Here is a 15,000-nt window from a genome sequence, read left to right on the forward strand (position 1 = left end):
AGAAAAAAGAATAAAAAAAATAAAAAATAAAAAAAAAAAAAAAAAAAATAAAAATCATACTGCCACCTCCCAGGAGGACCAGCCCTTCCAACTCGACCTGTCCTGACGACAGTGACGAGTTCAAGTGAGGAAATCCCACACTCAGTGTGGAACTCACCCAAAAAGGAGTTGTCAGAACTCCGAAATGTCTGACGTTACCCACTACGGGTTGGCCGGGCGTCGGACACAAGAGACCGAATACCCTTGACGGTCAATGACTCTAGTGAACGCAGACAAGCACTATGGCCACTAACTTAAGCCATACTGCAGTGGAACATCAACAGCTTCTCCCCTAGCGGCCGCCCTTCTCCACGGCGATCGTTTAGCGATCTCGGAACATTGATGTTGCGCATGCTCAAAGAGACGCTAACAGGGGGGAATCTGTACGCTTCTCGGGATATCATCCCTTTGTGCTACGAGCACGCAAGGTACCAGAGGCCTGATTTTACCCTTGTGAAGTTCGACTATCCCCTGCTCCCTGATTGCCGATCCTGGGCAGTGCGGAGAAGTGTCGAATCCCTTGCTGTTGAGATCCATTTTGGCCGCGGGGGTCCTCTCAATGCTGTACAATGTATACAGTAGGCCAAAACTGTAGGGGCTTAGATAATCAGTGAAGCTCTGTGCTGCTGCAGCACTGAGCTAATTCTTATAGGGGGGGACTTTAATGCCCACCACCCTATTTACTGGCTCCCCAACTCAGAGACGTGATATGGCAGGCTGCCATATAGCCGAGGTTTGCTAGAGTCATGCCCAGATGATTGCCATCTTCTAAACAGCCAGGAGCCTACGCATGTTGGCGGGGGGTCCTTGACCTCACCTTTGGTTCACTGCGGCTCTTGGTCGGAGAAGAGAATTAGTTGGTCTGTGGACAAACATCTGCCACGAGCGATCATTATGGGATAGTCACCACCATCTTGGATGCTGGCCGCGGCACCCATGCCCCAGCACAATCCTCGATGGAAGGTGGAAAGAGCCAACTGGAAAGTCCTTCCAGGAGGCTCTGGCCGTCGCTTGTGCCTCAGAATCCAGTGACTCCTCACTTAATGATAATGTTGGAGGATTACTTTCATGAGGCCCAGACTAGTAAATGCCATAGACGAGGGCAGCCTCAGAAAACCATCCCCAAAACTCGGTCAGTGGTCCAGGTGTTTCCAAGGACGCCTGGTACTATAATGATGAGATTATTAAGGAGGTTAACCACAGAAATCAATATGTGCAGAAGAACACTTTCGCAGACAGAGAAATCCCGAGAACCATCTACCACTCTTCTAAGATGAGGCTCTCAGGGATGCTCAGGACAACTGCTAAGAGGTTGGAAAAAAAAAAAGCAGGAAAAGTGGCTGGAGTGGTGCGAGTCCTTTGGCCACCAAACCATCCCTTTCAGAATTGTGGAACCGTATCAGACGGGCCACGAATCGCTCAGCCATCCAAAAAGACCCACCATGACCCCGCGGTCGGAGGCGGAGAGGAGAGACTGGCCAACTCGAGTTCTCTGCTAGAACAAGTAGCGTCGGACTACCAGCCAGAGCTGAGGGCATGCCAAGAACAACTGCTTCCCAGGCAGGCATGCCTCATCAGGGAGAAAAAGGCGGTCGAGCCTGATGATACAGATGCCTTGGTTCTCTCTGAGGGAATTACGGCGAACATACAAGTCCAGATTCCCGGTCAGCCCGGGTTAGCGATGGGATCTCCCCGTCCCCACTTCACCCCATCATTTCCCACCTAGGACATGAAGGTGAGCTTGCACTTTTTCATTTCATCAACAAGTCCTGGGAAACTTCCTCACGGGGAGCGCGGGCCACAGTGCTGGAAGAGGGCTGATATAATTCCCGTCCCCAAACCAAAGGAGCCAGGACGGTACCGCCCCATCTCCCTGCTTAGCTGTCTAGGAAAGACAGCAGAGAAAATGGTACTGAATCGGCTCCAATGGAAGCTGGGACCTCCACATGAACACCTACACGGGTTCACAAGGGGCAAGAGCACTACCCACAGCATTGCCACCTTACTGAGCACTGTCAGCAGCAGCAGCGCTGTCATTGTCTTCCTTGACCTGGAGAAGGCTTTTGAACTGGCAAACCCGTTAGCCATTCAGGAGAGAAGAAGGATCCTGATCCGCAAGGGAATCAAAGGCAGGCTGCTTGCCTGGATTGGCGATTACTTTCGGAACAGAACTGCCAGAGTGAAGTTCCAAGGTCACCTTTCCAGGCATTTGCCTCTAGAGAATGGCACCCCTCAAGGAGGGGTCCTTAGCCCGGCCCTGTTCAACATCCTTATGTTAAATATTCTCGACATTCCACTCCCAGCGGGGTGCACGATCATTTCATATGCAGATGATCTAGCAATTATCTCCACTGGGAGAAGAAATGTGAATCCAGTCAGAAAGGCCCAGCGTTGTCTGGACCTAATAACTGAGGAATGCTGCAGAGTCGGGCTTAAGATCTCAGCAGCCAAATCGAAGGCAATGGCGCTGAAACATGATGTCTGTGATCAAAGACTGCGAGTCCAAGGTCTAGAGCTTGAGTGGGTACACGTCTACCAATACTTGGGGGTATGGATCGATAAGAACCTCACCTTCCGCTCCGAGATCAAACATCTCTCAGACCGGACCAAGGCAAGGCTCTCTGTCATGAGAGCTCTGTCTGGGCGGCGCTTAGGGGCTGGACACCGCGTGCTAAGATCTTTTTACGTGCACGCTGTCCGTCCCATTGTGGACTACGCCTCCGTCGCCCTGATCACAGTAAAACCTGGACTCAGGAAAAGACTCGACATAATGCAAAACGAAGCCGCCAGGATTATTCTGGGTGCCCCTGGGTGGGCTAAGGTTACTAACCTCCTCTGGAGGCCAAAACTCTTTCCCCTGGACACCCGGATTGATCAGATGGCGGCCCAGTTCCTTGCAAATGTCCTACAGTCCCCACAGGACTCGCAGCTAAGACAGAGAGTGCAGCGTCGGCTTGCACAAAACCAAGAACTCTTTGCTAACAACACCTGGCTGTCTCAAACAACCAGAGTGCTGAAACGCTTTGAGCTCCAAGAGACACTACTGATCAAGGGCATGGACCATCCCCACCCTGACTATGTCTCAGCCCCGCCGTGGGCACGATCCTTGTAGAGTTTCTCTGTCATGAGTCTATCAAGAAGAAAAACGCAGTACTCACCGCCTCTATTGAAGGCTGAGGCGGAGAGGAACATTACAGCAATCACGCCGCTGAACAGTAAAACCTACTTCACGGATGGTTCTGTAGACCCCACCACCCGCACTGCAGGCGCCGGTTTTGCAGCAAGGGGCATAGAGAAAGCTATGCGGGGTATCAGACAATGCCTCCTCGCTCCAGGCAGAGGCAGTAGCTATTATGGGAGCCCTAGCCCATGCAGCCCAGACGGACGGGCATGTTGTTATACACACAGACTCTAGGGCCGCCATTGACAGCCTGCAACAAAGCACGCCCCTTGATAACGTTTACCTGTTAACCTCGATTCTCACCATTGCTCAGAGAATCCTGGACCAGGGAAGACGCATCATCATCAACTGGATCCCAAGCCATGTTGGTATTGAAGGGAATGACGTAGCTGACAGGCTAGCGGAGGAAGGCAGGAAGAAACCCTTGAGTGATCTTGTGGTGCATCCTAGCCGGGAACTGCTAAGGCGGTATAAAACGATGGTTGCAGGGCAGGTCGGTGCCCTGCAGCGACACAGAGAGGAAGCGAGAACCTCCCCCTCGGCCAGCTGGTACTCAAACGCCACAGGCTATGAGTCGCTGATACTCTCTCCCAGAATATCAAGGTGTGCTGAAGTCAGTCTGCACAGACTGAGAATAGGCTACCATTGTGCGTGGCAAATCATCCCCACTATTGGGCAAGATGAGCGACGCTGTGAGTATTGTGGCGCGCCGGACGCCAAATTAGAGCACTACCTGATGGAATGCGAGCACACTCGCTTCCTCAGGCAGGGCCCAGAGACGACAGCCGCCGGGCTGGTTAGACGGCTATGCCTGTCATTAGCCCCCTGGCAACTGGAGCGCCTACAGGCAATCCGACCGCCACGGTAAAAGTTCAGTTATGATGACCAGATGAGTCAGCACTTATAGCCAATAGAGATCGGGCTAAATAATAATACAAAACTAATAAATAATATCGGGCTAACCAAAAATAAGATATAAGAGAGATCGGCTAATATAAACCCAAATATAATAAATCGGGCTAAATAACCCTTCCACACAACCCGGGCGAAGCGACGTCTTCGCAAAATCTCTCTGAACTGAGCTGAATGTCAGCGATGATGATCAGATAAGATTAGATAAGATGAGTCAGCACTCGTAGCTGGCAGAGGCCGGGCCGCCTTGAGCATATAGCCCGGGCGAAGCGACGTCTTCGCATATCTGTCTGAACTGAACTGAACTCTGCACCTTAAAGTCACCTCAGCTGTTTTCTGGCTTTTGTTTTGGTGTGAATGATAATCTAGTATATCTAGTAATATCTGGTATCTTTTCTACAGACACAAGGACACAGAAAGCTATCCCCCCCCTGCAACAATATTTATTATTTCCATTTTGTATTTAACTATTATATGAATATATCACTTCTGATTTAACCCATTCACGCCAGAGTGATTCCTGCTTTGAATGATCATAATGCTGGGGCTTTCAAACACATAAGCCTAACGCCTCGAGATTCTCGGGCGCACAAGCCGCAAGCCTGGGCTGCCCACTCGCTCACCCCTAGCGCCGGCCTTGCCCAGATATCTCATCCCCGGCGTCTGACGCAAAAACCACGAAACGTGTCAGCACGTCATCCAGCGTGAATGGGTTAATTCCACTAATATCAGGCAATGGAAGAAAACCCTTGCCTCCTCCTAACACACCTTGCACAGCATCAATTCCCTTCCGTGTCCAAGTGTCCCAATCTCAATATCCTCTTTTCCATACTTACTTAGCGTAGTGGCAGCAAAAGTGAAGAAGAGGTGGTTGAGGAGTGACTGAACAAACGTCACCTCCTGGGTGATGGGATCTGTGAGCCAGAGGTATGCCCCCAGGGCTGTGCTCGCTGCGATGATCACTAGAACCACTGTAAGATTGGATTTACTAAGTGTACCTGTTAAATCCATGATCCCATAAACTGGAGAGTGGAAAGAAAATTTGTAGATTCCAATTATTACTCCAGTTAACTGCTACAAGAAACACCATGGCAATTGCAAGAGAAAAGAAAGAGAAAAGAAGAGAATATGAAAAAGAAAGAAAAAATGAAGGGAAGTGATGACAAATTGAAGGGGCAAAGGAAAGAAGACAAATGAAAAGAAAGGAGAGCATGACATTATAATCAACCAATTAAGAAATTGAGAAAAGTATATCATCATTAACCACAAAGCCATCATTAAATACATAGATATTTACTTCTCCATCTTGTGGTGGCTGGCTGTAGTCTAGCTATGACTTCCGTCAATCGTCGCTCAAAGGCTTTTAAATCTAAAAGAGAAAATTTCTATGAATTTATAGTACAACAGTAACTGTTACTGTAAGAATGTAGTAACATCAAATAGAAATCGATTTACCAACAAGAATAATGAAACAATCGGCAACGGCTGTAAAAGCAACATCTAGAAATATTTCCTGAATCAAAAATTTATTATCTATGAATTATATTTATATACACAAACTGTAAGTAATTTCGACACACAAACTATCTTTTCCACTGGCTCAAACGTGTTTATAGTCAGGTACAAGGTGTTATTGGTTTTCTGCTGCTACACTCAACCCTGGGTGGTGTTGCTAAATGCTCAGCTCTGCTCCATTTTTGGGAATTTAATTCTTTGATTTGTTCTACACCATTTCATATTATCAATTAAATATACAAGTTTTCTATATCTTTCAAATACCAATATAATAATGAATATGTATTATAATAAGCAAAACATGTTCAACCATCAAGTAACTTGTGGAAATTTGTTTGTTCAAATGGTGGCAAAGGTTTGATTCATTTTGTTTCTACAAATCTTACATTAATCAAATCTGTACAGGTTACGTATAAATCTTAATATGAGTAGAATGAGAGGATACTTCTCCTCAATGTGGACGATAAGACTGCTTAATATCCTTCCCTATCCAGTCTAGTCATAAAAAATGCAAACAGTCCAAATCAGACAATATCAACAGCTCTTTGAGGAAAAGATTATCATAAATTTGTGTCAATTTATTCACATTACCCATACTACTATGTTGTCTCATGACCCTGCATCTTTTAATGTTTGCTTGTATAATGTGCATAAAAACAACCTAAAAAATTACAGCTCCCTAAATACCTTTTGACCAATGCAGTGGCTTACCTTCACATGCTGTTTGTTCTAGAGACATGTTGTAGATAAAAATTCTCTGCAAATAATGGAAAAAAACACTATTAGCTCCACTGGAGTGAAGGCAATACGGCATTAGAGAGGTGATGATAATCATTCAGAATAGTCCCATATAGAGAACTAATCCTAAGTAAAAATAAACTACTATATCAATAACTAACAAAAATCTGTCTATTGGTATGTAGTGTATTCATATGTATATGTATATATATTATAATTTAAATATATCATAATATGATATATATATGTATTATATATATTATATATATATTATATTATTATTATATATATATATATATAGTATATATATATCCCGCCCCCCTCCCAGCCTGTATCATTACACTGCAGGCATGGGGCATGCTGGCCTCTCAAGAGGGTGTTATGGCCACGGAACACCCCACCTACAAGGCGCTTAATTGTATCTTGCGGTGCGGGGGGGTTATACATAACACATATTGTCGTATACACCTCACTAGGCAATTGAGGGTAAAGTTACCTTGGCCCAAGGTAACAACTCACCAGCTGGAGATTTAAAATGCTTGAAACTAAGATCCTTGTCATTTCACAATCCAATGCTCTAACACCAGTTCTTGGCCACCCGAAGCCCCATATAAATGCACTATATACTATATATATCATATATCAAAATTTATATATCACTATATATATATATATACTATATCAATATACTCTATATATATATATATATTACACATACATACCATACATATTTATAATTTTATACTACAATATATATACATATATATATATATTCATATATATATCTCTATATATACATATATATATATATACATATACATATATTATACCTATATATATATATATATTATATATATATACATATACATATATATACATATACTTTTTTTTTTTATATATATACATATACATAAATATACATACAGTATATATACATACATATATATTATATAATATATATATATATATATATCTATACTATACATATACATATATATATCATACTAATATATATATTTCCACTCTATATATTATATACATATATATATACATATAGTATCACTATATAGATACATATATATATAACCCATGTATAATATATATATACTATATATAACTATATATATATGTATATATATATGTATATATACATATACTATACATATCGATAAATATATATATATATCATAAACTATATACATATATATACAATAATACATTATATATCTATCCATATATATATACATATATATACTATATATCTCTAACTATAAATACATATCCTACTATCTACATATATATACTGATATATACTACATATATATATATATATACATATATATATACATATATATATTATTATATACATAATATATATACAGATATATATAATAACATATATAATATATATACATCCAATATATATATATAATATAATTATATACATAATATATATATATTATATATATATATATATATATACTATAATATACATATACCTATCCAACATATATATATATATATATATATATATATATATATACTATATATATATATATAACAGCCTCTATATCAATACATACATATACATATATATATATACATATATACCAAATATATATCATACATATATATATATACATATAAATACACTATCACCATATAGTATATATATTATATTATACCATTATAACCTACATATCTATATACATATAATATATATATACATATACATATAATAATATACATATAATACTTATACATATAAATATCTACCTATATATACATATATCTTATCATACATATATATATCAATCCATACATATATATATATATATTAACAACTATCTATATATACACATATAATATATACTATATATACATATATATACATATATCCCAAATATAACATATATATACCTATATACATATATATATACATATATACATAATATAATTATACATATATATATTACAAATATATCATACCATATATATATACATATATATCTATATTACATTATACATATAATATATATATACATATATATATCCCTATATATAAACACATCCTATATATAGTCATAATATACCAAATATATATTAAATATCTATACATATATATATACATATTCTATATCCATCAACTATATATATACTATATATATATATACAATTATATACCATATAATATATACAATAATATATACTTCTATACAGGTATATTGATCCAATCCATATTATAAAAAAATATATATACATATTTATCCATCTATATATATTATATATATACATATCCATATATATACATCTATATATCTATTACCTAATATATATATATATGTATATATCTACATATATATACCATAAATATATATATATACATATACATAATATACACATATATATATATATACCTACTATATTTATATACATATAAATATATTATACATCTATTACTATATATATACATATATACATATATATATATATATATATATACATTATATATATACATATATATACATATATCTAATTATATATATAATATATATATATATAAATAAAATACATTAAATAAATACATAAATAAATAAATATATATATAATATATATATATATTTATATATATATATTATATATATTATATAATATTATATATATCTATGTATGGATGTGTATGTGTATGAATATGTGAATGTGTATATGCATATATAAGTATGTATATGTATGTATATGTATGTATATATATATATATATATATATATATATATATATATAATATATATATTTATTCATATAAATATTTATTTCATATGTATATGTATGTATGTATATAAGATATGTATGTATAATATATATATAAATATATATTATATCTATATACATATATATATTCCTTATATAATCTATATTTTAAATATACATATTATTATAATAAATACATACTTATAATATACCTCTATATATACATATATATATACATATATATATTATCTAATACATATATATACTATACAATATATAAAATATACAACACACAATATATATATATATAAATATATTTATTTATATATATATATATATATTAAACATATATATATGTATATAAAATATTCATATTATATACATATTATGTTTTATATATTATTATAATATATATATATATATATATATATATATATTTATTTAAAATGTGTGTGTGTGTTTATTTACATATATATATATATATATTATCAAGTTTTTATTGTATATGAAAAGATTCAAAATTCATATCGAAGCAAGTTTAATTATTTTCGTTATTTAAACACAATGTCCCCGTTCCAGGTCGTCCTGAATACCGTTCGGGGGCGGGGCCCAAGGTCCTGCCTCTTACCCACGTGGACCACTCACCCCCGGGTCGGGCAGCTCCCTGCCCAATTAGAAGAATTGCGCTGCCCCTCGAAATGACCAGTATCCTCCTCAAAATAGGTCATTTATAGATTTAGACAGAATTAGTTCGACCTTCAAGTCGAGAGGTCCTTCCTCTCCCCTTTACCTCCTAAGGATTCCAGGTAGGACAGTGTTTTAGTGCCTTTAGTTTACTTAGCTTATTTCATATTTCTGTGCATTGTCTGTGTTTTCCCTTTGAGTTGGTTTTCCTTAGTGTTGTGTTTATTTAGGGTTATTGATTTTATTTTAGCTCGGTATTATTAGCTTTGCGTTTGGGTTGCTTCCCCCTTGGGATATATTTTATCGTGCCTCCCTTGTAAATAATGTTATATATATATCTTGATTTATAATATATTGTTAATGTTTTCGCTACCGGGGTTTTACGGAATCCCTTATATATTATTTTTGGGAATTAGGGTCAATCTCTGCTCGCACATATTCGGGTGCCCCGGGCGGGACCCCTCGTGCCAATTACACAAATAGTGTTAGTATTTAGGGGTAAATACAATTTACACAAACTGGGTCGTAGTAGGGGGCACATTCTTTTAAAAACCCTCCCCATAAACTGGTGTCGCGGTGAGATTCAATTTTGCTCATCACATTCTGGTGGAAAAATGGGATTTATCTTGCTCGTCACTTTTAAATGGTGATAATGCAAGATAAGAAACCCCACGTCGTTAATTGGTTTAAATAAAGTCTTTGATTATAAATTTTCGTAGGCCGCTCGCTACAAAAATTTGGTTCTTTCGATTAATAACAATTTATAGGGGCCTAGTTTCCCATTTTTTTCACAATTTAGGCATACTAGTGGTCTTCTTTTCTATTTTTTTCACTCGTAACATAGTTTGTGATATCTGGAGAAGTACCTCCTCGTTTAGGTTAAAAGTGTAGAATTTAACTAATATTTATTTAATCGTGAACGCTCGCGGTACTTTAAAAAACCCCTTTTCTATCCGCCTCATATGGTAACGGTTGGGACAATTCTCGCCACGTTAGTATTGTCTAAGTGTGTATTTTGTGATTGTGAATAACATCAGCACTAAGAGGAACACAACAATCGCAGTGAAGCTACTTCTCTTCTCTCAGCAACAAAAGGTAAGTCACTTTAAGGTTACTAGACACTGTATCTCCTGTGTTTCCCTGCCCCCCGCTCCCCATTGCATTTTTTTTTCTCCCTGTTTATTGCAAACTCCACCCCCGTAATTCTCCCCCACCCTCCCTCCCACGCTTTTTCATCTATATTTTTGTTAATAAGTGATATTTTTTCTACATATCGTTTCGTTAATTTCACTAAATAACTTTTCGTTAACATTCGGTAACGTAATATTTCTCATCATTATTTTATGTCTCCCGATGTGTACGTTATTCGTTCATTTTACTATGCTACGAATGTTTAACAATTATCCTATGTTATTTTACGTTTGTTATTATTAACATCTCAACGTTATTCGTATTCTTGTAGAAATTCACATAAAGGTGTGACGTTAATCTTCCATAGGAAGCCGATAAAGTAACTGTTTCGTTTACTTATTCTATCATTCTACGTTTAGATTGCTCTACGTTATCTTGTGTGATTTTACGATTACATTTTACTACGTATAATGCATGATTTGTTTTTACGTGCGTTAGTTAAGTAAATAACTGTAAATCACATCATATTCTTATGGCAATAACTTCGAAATTTCTTATATAGAATTTTTTCTAACATCTGTGTCATTTTCTTAAGTTTTCTTTCCTATGCGCAAATTAATCAGGAGGGTTTCTTCGAACAAATTTATATTCGATAATTTCATCTTTCAGATTCGTTATTTGTCTCGTGTGATTATTTTTCTTGTGTTTTTAATTTAAATTTTTTTTTCTTTTTTCTTGAATATGGTTTATACTATGTATTCGTGGAAATGAAATTCATTTTGGGGTTTAACATTTATTATATTTGTTCTTTATTATGGGAATTAATATGATTTCTTTTCTTTTTGCTTTATTATACTTTAAAAAATTAAATGTATTTTGCATCTGACCTCATTTGGGCCCCGTGACCCGTTCGTTGGTCAATCTGGACAGAAAACTTTGACATTGTGTTATATTTCTCGCGACCATTCTGTCCCTTGTGGTCAAATTCATGACCGTGTGATATTGGGACTTGCTTTCACATGTCCCCCTCGGTCACTTCATGACCGCGTTCTGTATGGCCCTTTTCCCTATGTCATTCTTGCACGTGTGTAACTTGAAGAAAATCGTTAACAAATATTAGAATTATATGTGTCTTAACTCTGTTTTTTTTTACTTTTTCATTTATTTTATTGTCTGCATATACGTTTGTTTATTTCTGAAGGGCATGATTATTTATCTGCATTTTCCTGTAACATGAATACTTGTCTTTTGTGATTCAAATTAATGGTCACACTACTGACCTCACTCGGTCACGTTGAAATTCCGAAAATTGGGGAAATTTTACAATTTCACTTTTTCTTTGTGAAATTCATAATTTCTCAAAATTGGGACAGTTTAGTTTTTAATATTTTTTTTACTTTGGGGACTTATGATTGTTAATTCATACAATCTCTATGACAATTATTTATATCTACATGTTTCATCGCTTTTATATTATGATTTTTCATCACATTTAGCTAGGGAAAAGTTGAAAATGCATGGTCGTTTCTTAGCTTTATTCCTATTTCGTTGTATAGTTTTATTCGATATCTTTGCATTTTTCATTGCAAATTTTTGGGGTTTTTGTTACTCCAATTTCTAATTTTATTTTCAAGGGAATTGATCATCTATGATATGATTGTCATTATTTTTTAATTTTAAGCAATTGTCGACTTCGGGCAACATTAAACTTATATGTTATCATCATAGGCCTCTCCCAGTTTTCCCACCTTTCGAAACTTTTTATGGGTCAATCGGAAAAAGCCAAATATTTTCATGTTATTATGAAAGAAAACGTTCATTAGGACAGTCAGGAAAGGTTTAATTATCATTTATATTTTACGGGTTTTCAGCTTAATTTGCCTTTCTCCAAATACTTTTACCTACTTATCGGCCTCATTGCATGACGCCCATTGCATATGCATCTCACACCCTAATTTCGCGTATTTAAATTGGGACCACCCAAATTTAATATACCGCGAATTACGGGGTTTTTTTTCGCACTCCGGTGGGATCGCGCCTTCGGAGATCTGACAACCTGCGTCACAATTAATTCTCTCAAACAGAGAAAAGCGCGCTTATCACTTTTCAGACGTTCCAGGCTTGCTACCTCCCCCATTTTTTTATTAGCTATGACATATAATGGTATTCTTTAAAATGCCCCGATCTTGGCTATTACGCCGCACCTTTTTTCAGAAGGACAAGTTCGGCCACGCAATTGAAATATCCTAGCATAGTCCCAATTCATCATATTTATCTTTGTTCTCGGGTTTAAAACGCGTTTCCCCACGGGGACGAGTTCAATTGGCGCATGATCTTACCGACCACTAGCATTGGGGCAATCACGGTAAATCACCCAATTTTCCCTTTAAAGGGCCCACCTCCAGGTTTATTTTTTTATTAATAATTTTTTCTTTCAAACTTCATTAACATTTTTTTTCCAGTTCATCCAATCTGACTCATGTCGTGCCTTCTAATTCATTGAAGGGCTGGATTCGGTTGATTTTGGATTTAATTTTTTCTTTTATAAGCATATTTTATGATAAATTTTTTTTTACCCACTTTGCCTCAAATCTTGACTTCGGTCCCCGGGCCCATTTAAAAGGGTTAGATATGGTTGGTAAAATTTTGGCTTTATTTATTTTTTTTTTCTGCATCATACCATTTCTTGTTCTTTCTAACTTGTCTGACCTTGGCTCATTTGCCGTGCCCTTCACTCCCCGAAGGATAGACAGTTGTAAATGGAAGAATTACATCTTAACTTACTTTTTTTTCATTTTCCATCACTTTTCAAAGCCGACCATATTTTGCACATGTTCATCCCCCGATGAATCCGGTCTGCTACTACGTAAGTATTTTCAGCAAATAACATGAATTCAGGTAAATACTTCCTATTTCTTGTTATTGCCAAATCATATGATTATGTTGCATATATGATTATTTTTCAATACGAAATACTAATTTCGCTATACCTTGCAGATAGTTCCTGCTGGTAACTACCACATATGTCGACCACCAGGACCATTCTATGCTGTATACGGTTCCTGATGCAGTCAACTCCTTGCATTGTTGCAACTCTCGGGTTCATCCTGAAGCCCGGGACTCCTAATGACTTTTTTCCCCAGTCTGCTCTTAAACAGATACCTGACTTGCAACAGCTGATGATTCCAGCTTGGTCGCGTGTTGGTTGCATCGCACTACGAGCAAGTTACCGCATCACCCGATGCTTATTCGCAAGTCGTATCTTTATATCTTTTTTGTACTATATTTACCATTACTGGATATACCAATTTATGAGTATATACTATAACTTAGCATAACTTACTTGCTAAATTTTAATTGTTTCTACACATTATGACATAATAATATGTTAATAACTAACAATGTACTTATTGTATACATACTTTTGATATCTTTTAAATTATATTGCATGTTATTTTCAGCTAGTTAATTTATAACTACTATTATCAATTATCTTACAACATGCATCTGCATAATTTTTGCTCCTACGCCCTTTACCCTGTCCCCTCTACAACTATCGTATGCACTAGTTACGTGTATAAAGTTTTTTCAGATACGATAGTGATGGATTCAGAAAGGCATGTCAACCAGACGTGTCAATCCTGTAACCAGCGCAGCCCATCTCGAAGCCTGCATTGATTGCACAACCGTGTGATCTTGTGCAATAATCGAGACGTTGCCACGGCATTTCCTGATCTCTTCGTATATTTTCAAGAGCTCCACTGATCACGGATCTCCTTTTTTCTCTGCTAAGTATCGCTGATTTTGGCATTCTCTTTTCGTTATATCTAATTTTCTTACCAATCGGACGATTTTGGGGTAACGTGGTCGGCGATATCAAGGTATTATTGTATATGATAAAGATTCAAAATTCATATCGAAGCAATGATTAAATATTTCTAGTTACTTAACACAATGTCTCCCAGTTCCAGGTCAGTCCTGAATACCCACGTTCGGAGGGCGTGGCCAAGTCTGCCTCATTACCACGGGGGACCAATCACCGCCGGGTCGGG

At 36.7% G+C, this 15,000-nt stretch overlaps 1 protein-coding gene across 3 annotated transcripts in view; it reads right to left on the reverse strand.

Annotated features, from left to right (window-relative positions):
* Window positions 1–15,000, reverse strand: part of LOC122265548 (nuclear envelope phosphatase-regulatory subunit 1) — a 42,375-nt gene that overhangs the window by 8,482 nt on the left and 18,893 nt on the right. For all 3 annotated transcript variants that reach the window (XM_086554832.1, XM_086554834.1, XM_086554833.1), the window contains exons 3-5: window positions 6,359–6,404; window positions 5,430–5,501; window positions 4,969–5,103 (exon numbers count right to left, since the gene is read on the reverse strand). In XM_086554832.1, the coding sequence (XP_086410958.1) occupies window positions 4,969–5,103; window positions 5,430–5,501; window positions 6,359–6,386 (235 nt within the window). In that variant the 5' untranslated portion in view covers window positions 6,387–6,404. The remainder of the gene's footprint in view (window positions 1–4,968; window positions 5,104–5,429; window positions 5,502–6,358; window positions 6,405–15,000) is intronic.

Source organism: Penaeus japonicus, unplaced genomic scaffold, assembly GCF_977035675.1.
Source record: "Penaeus japonicus unplaced genomic scaffold, GWHDUDI00000001_assembly GWHDUDI00000030, whole genome shotgun sequence".
Lineage (NCBI taxonomy): Eukaryota > Metazoa > Arthropoda > Malacostraca > Decapoda > Penaeidae > Penaeus > Penaeus japonicus.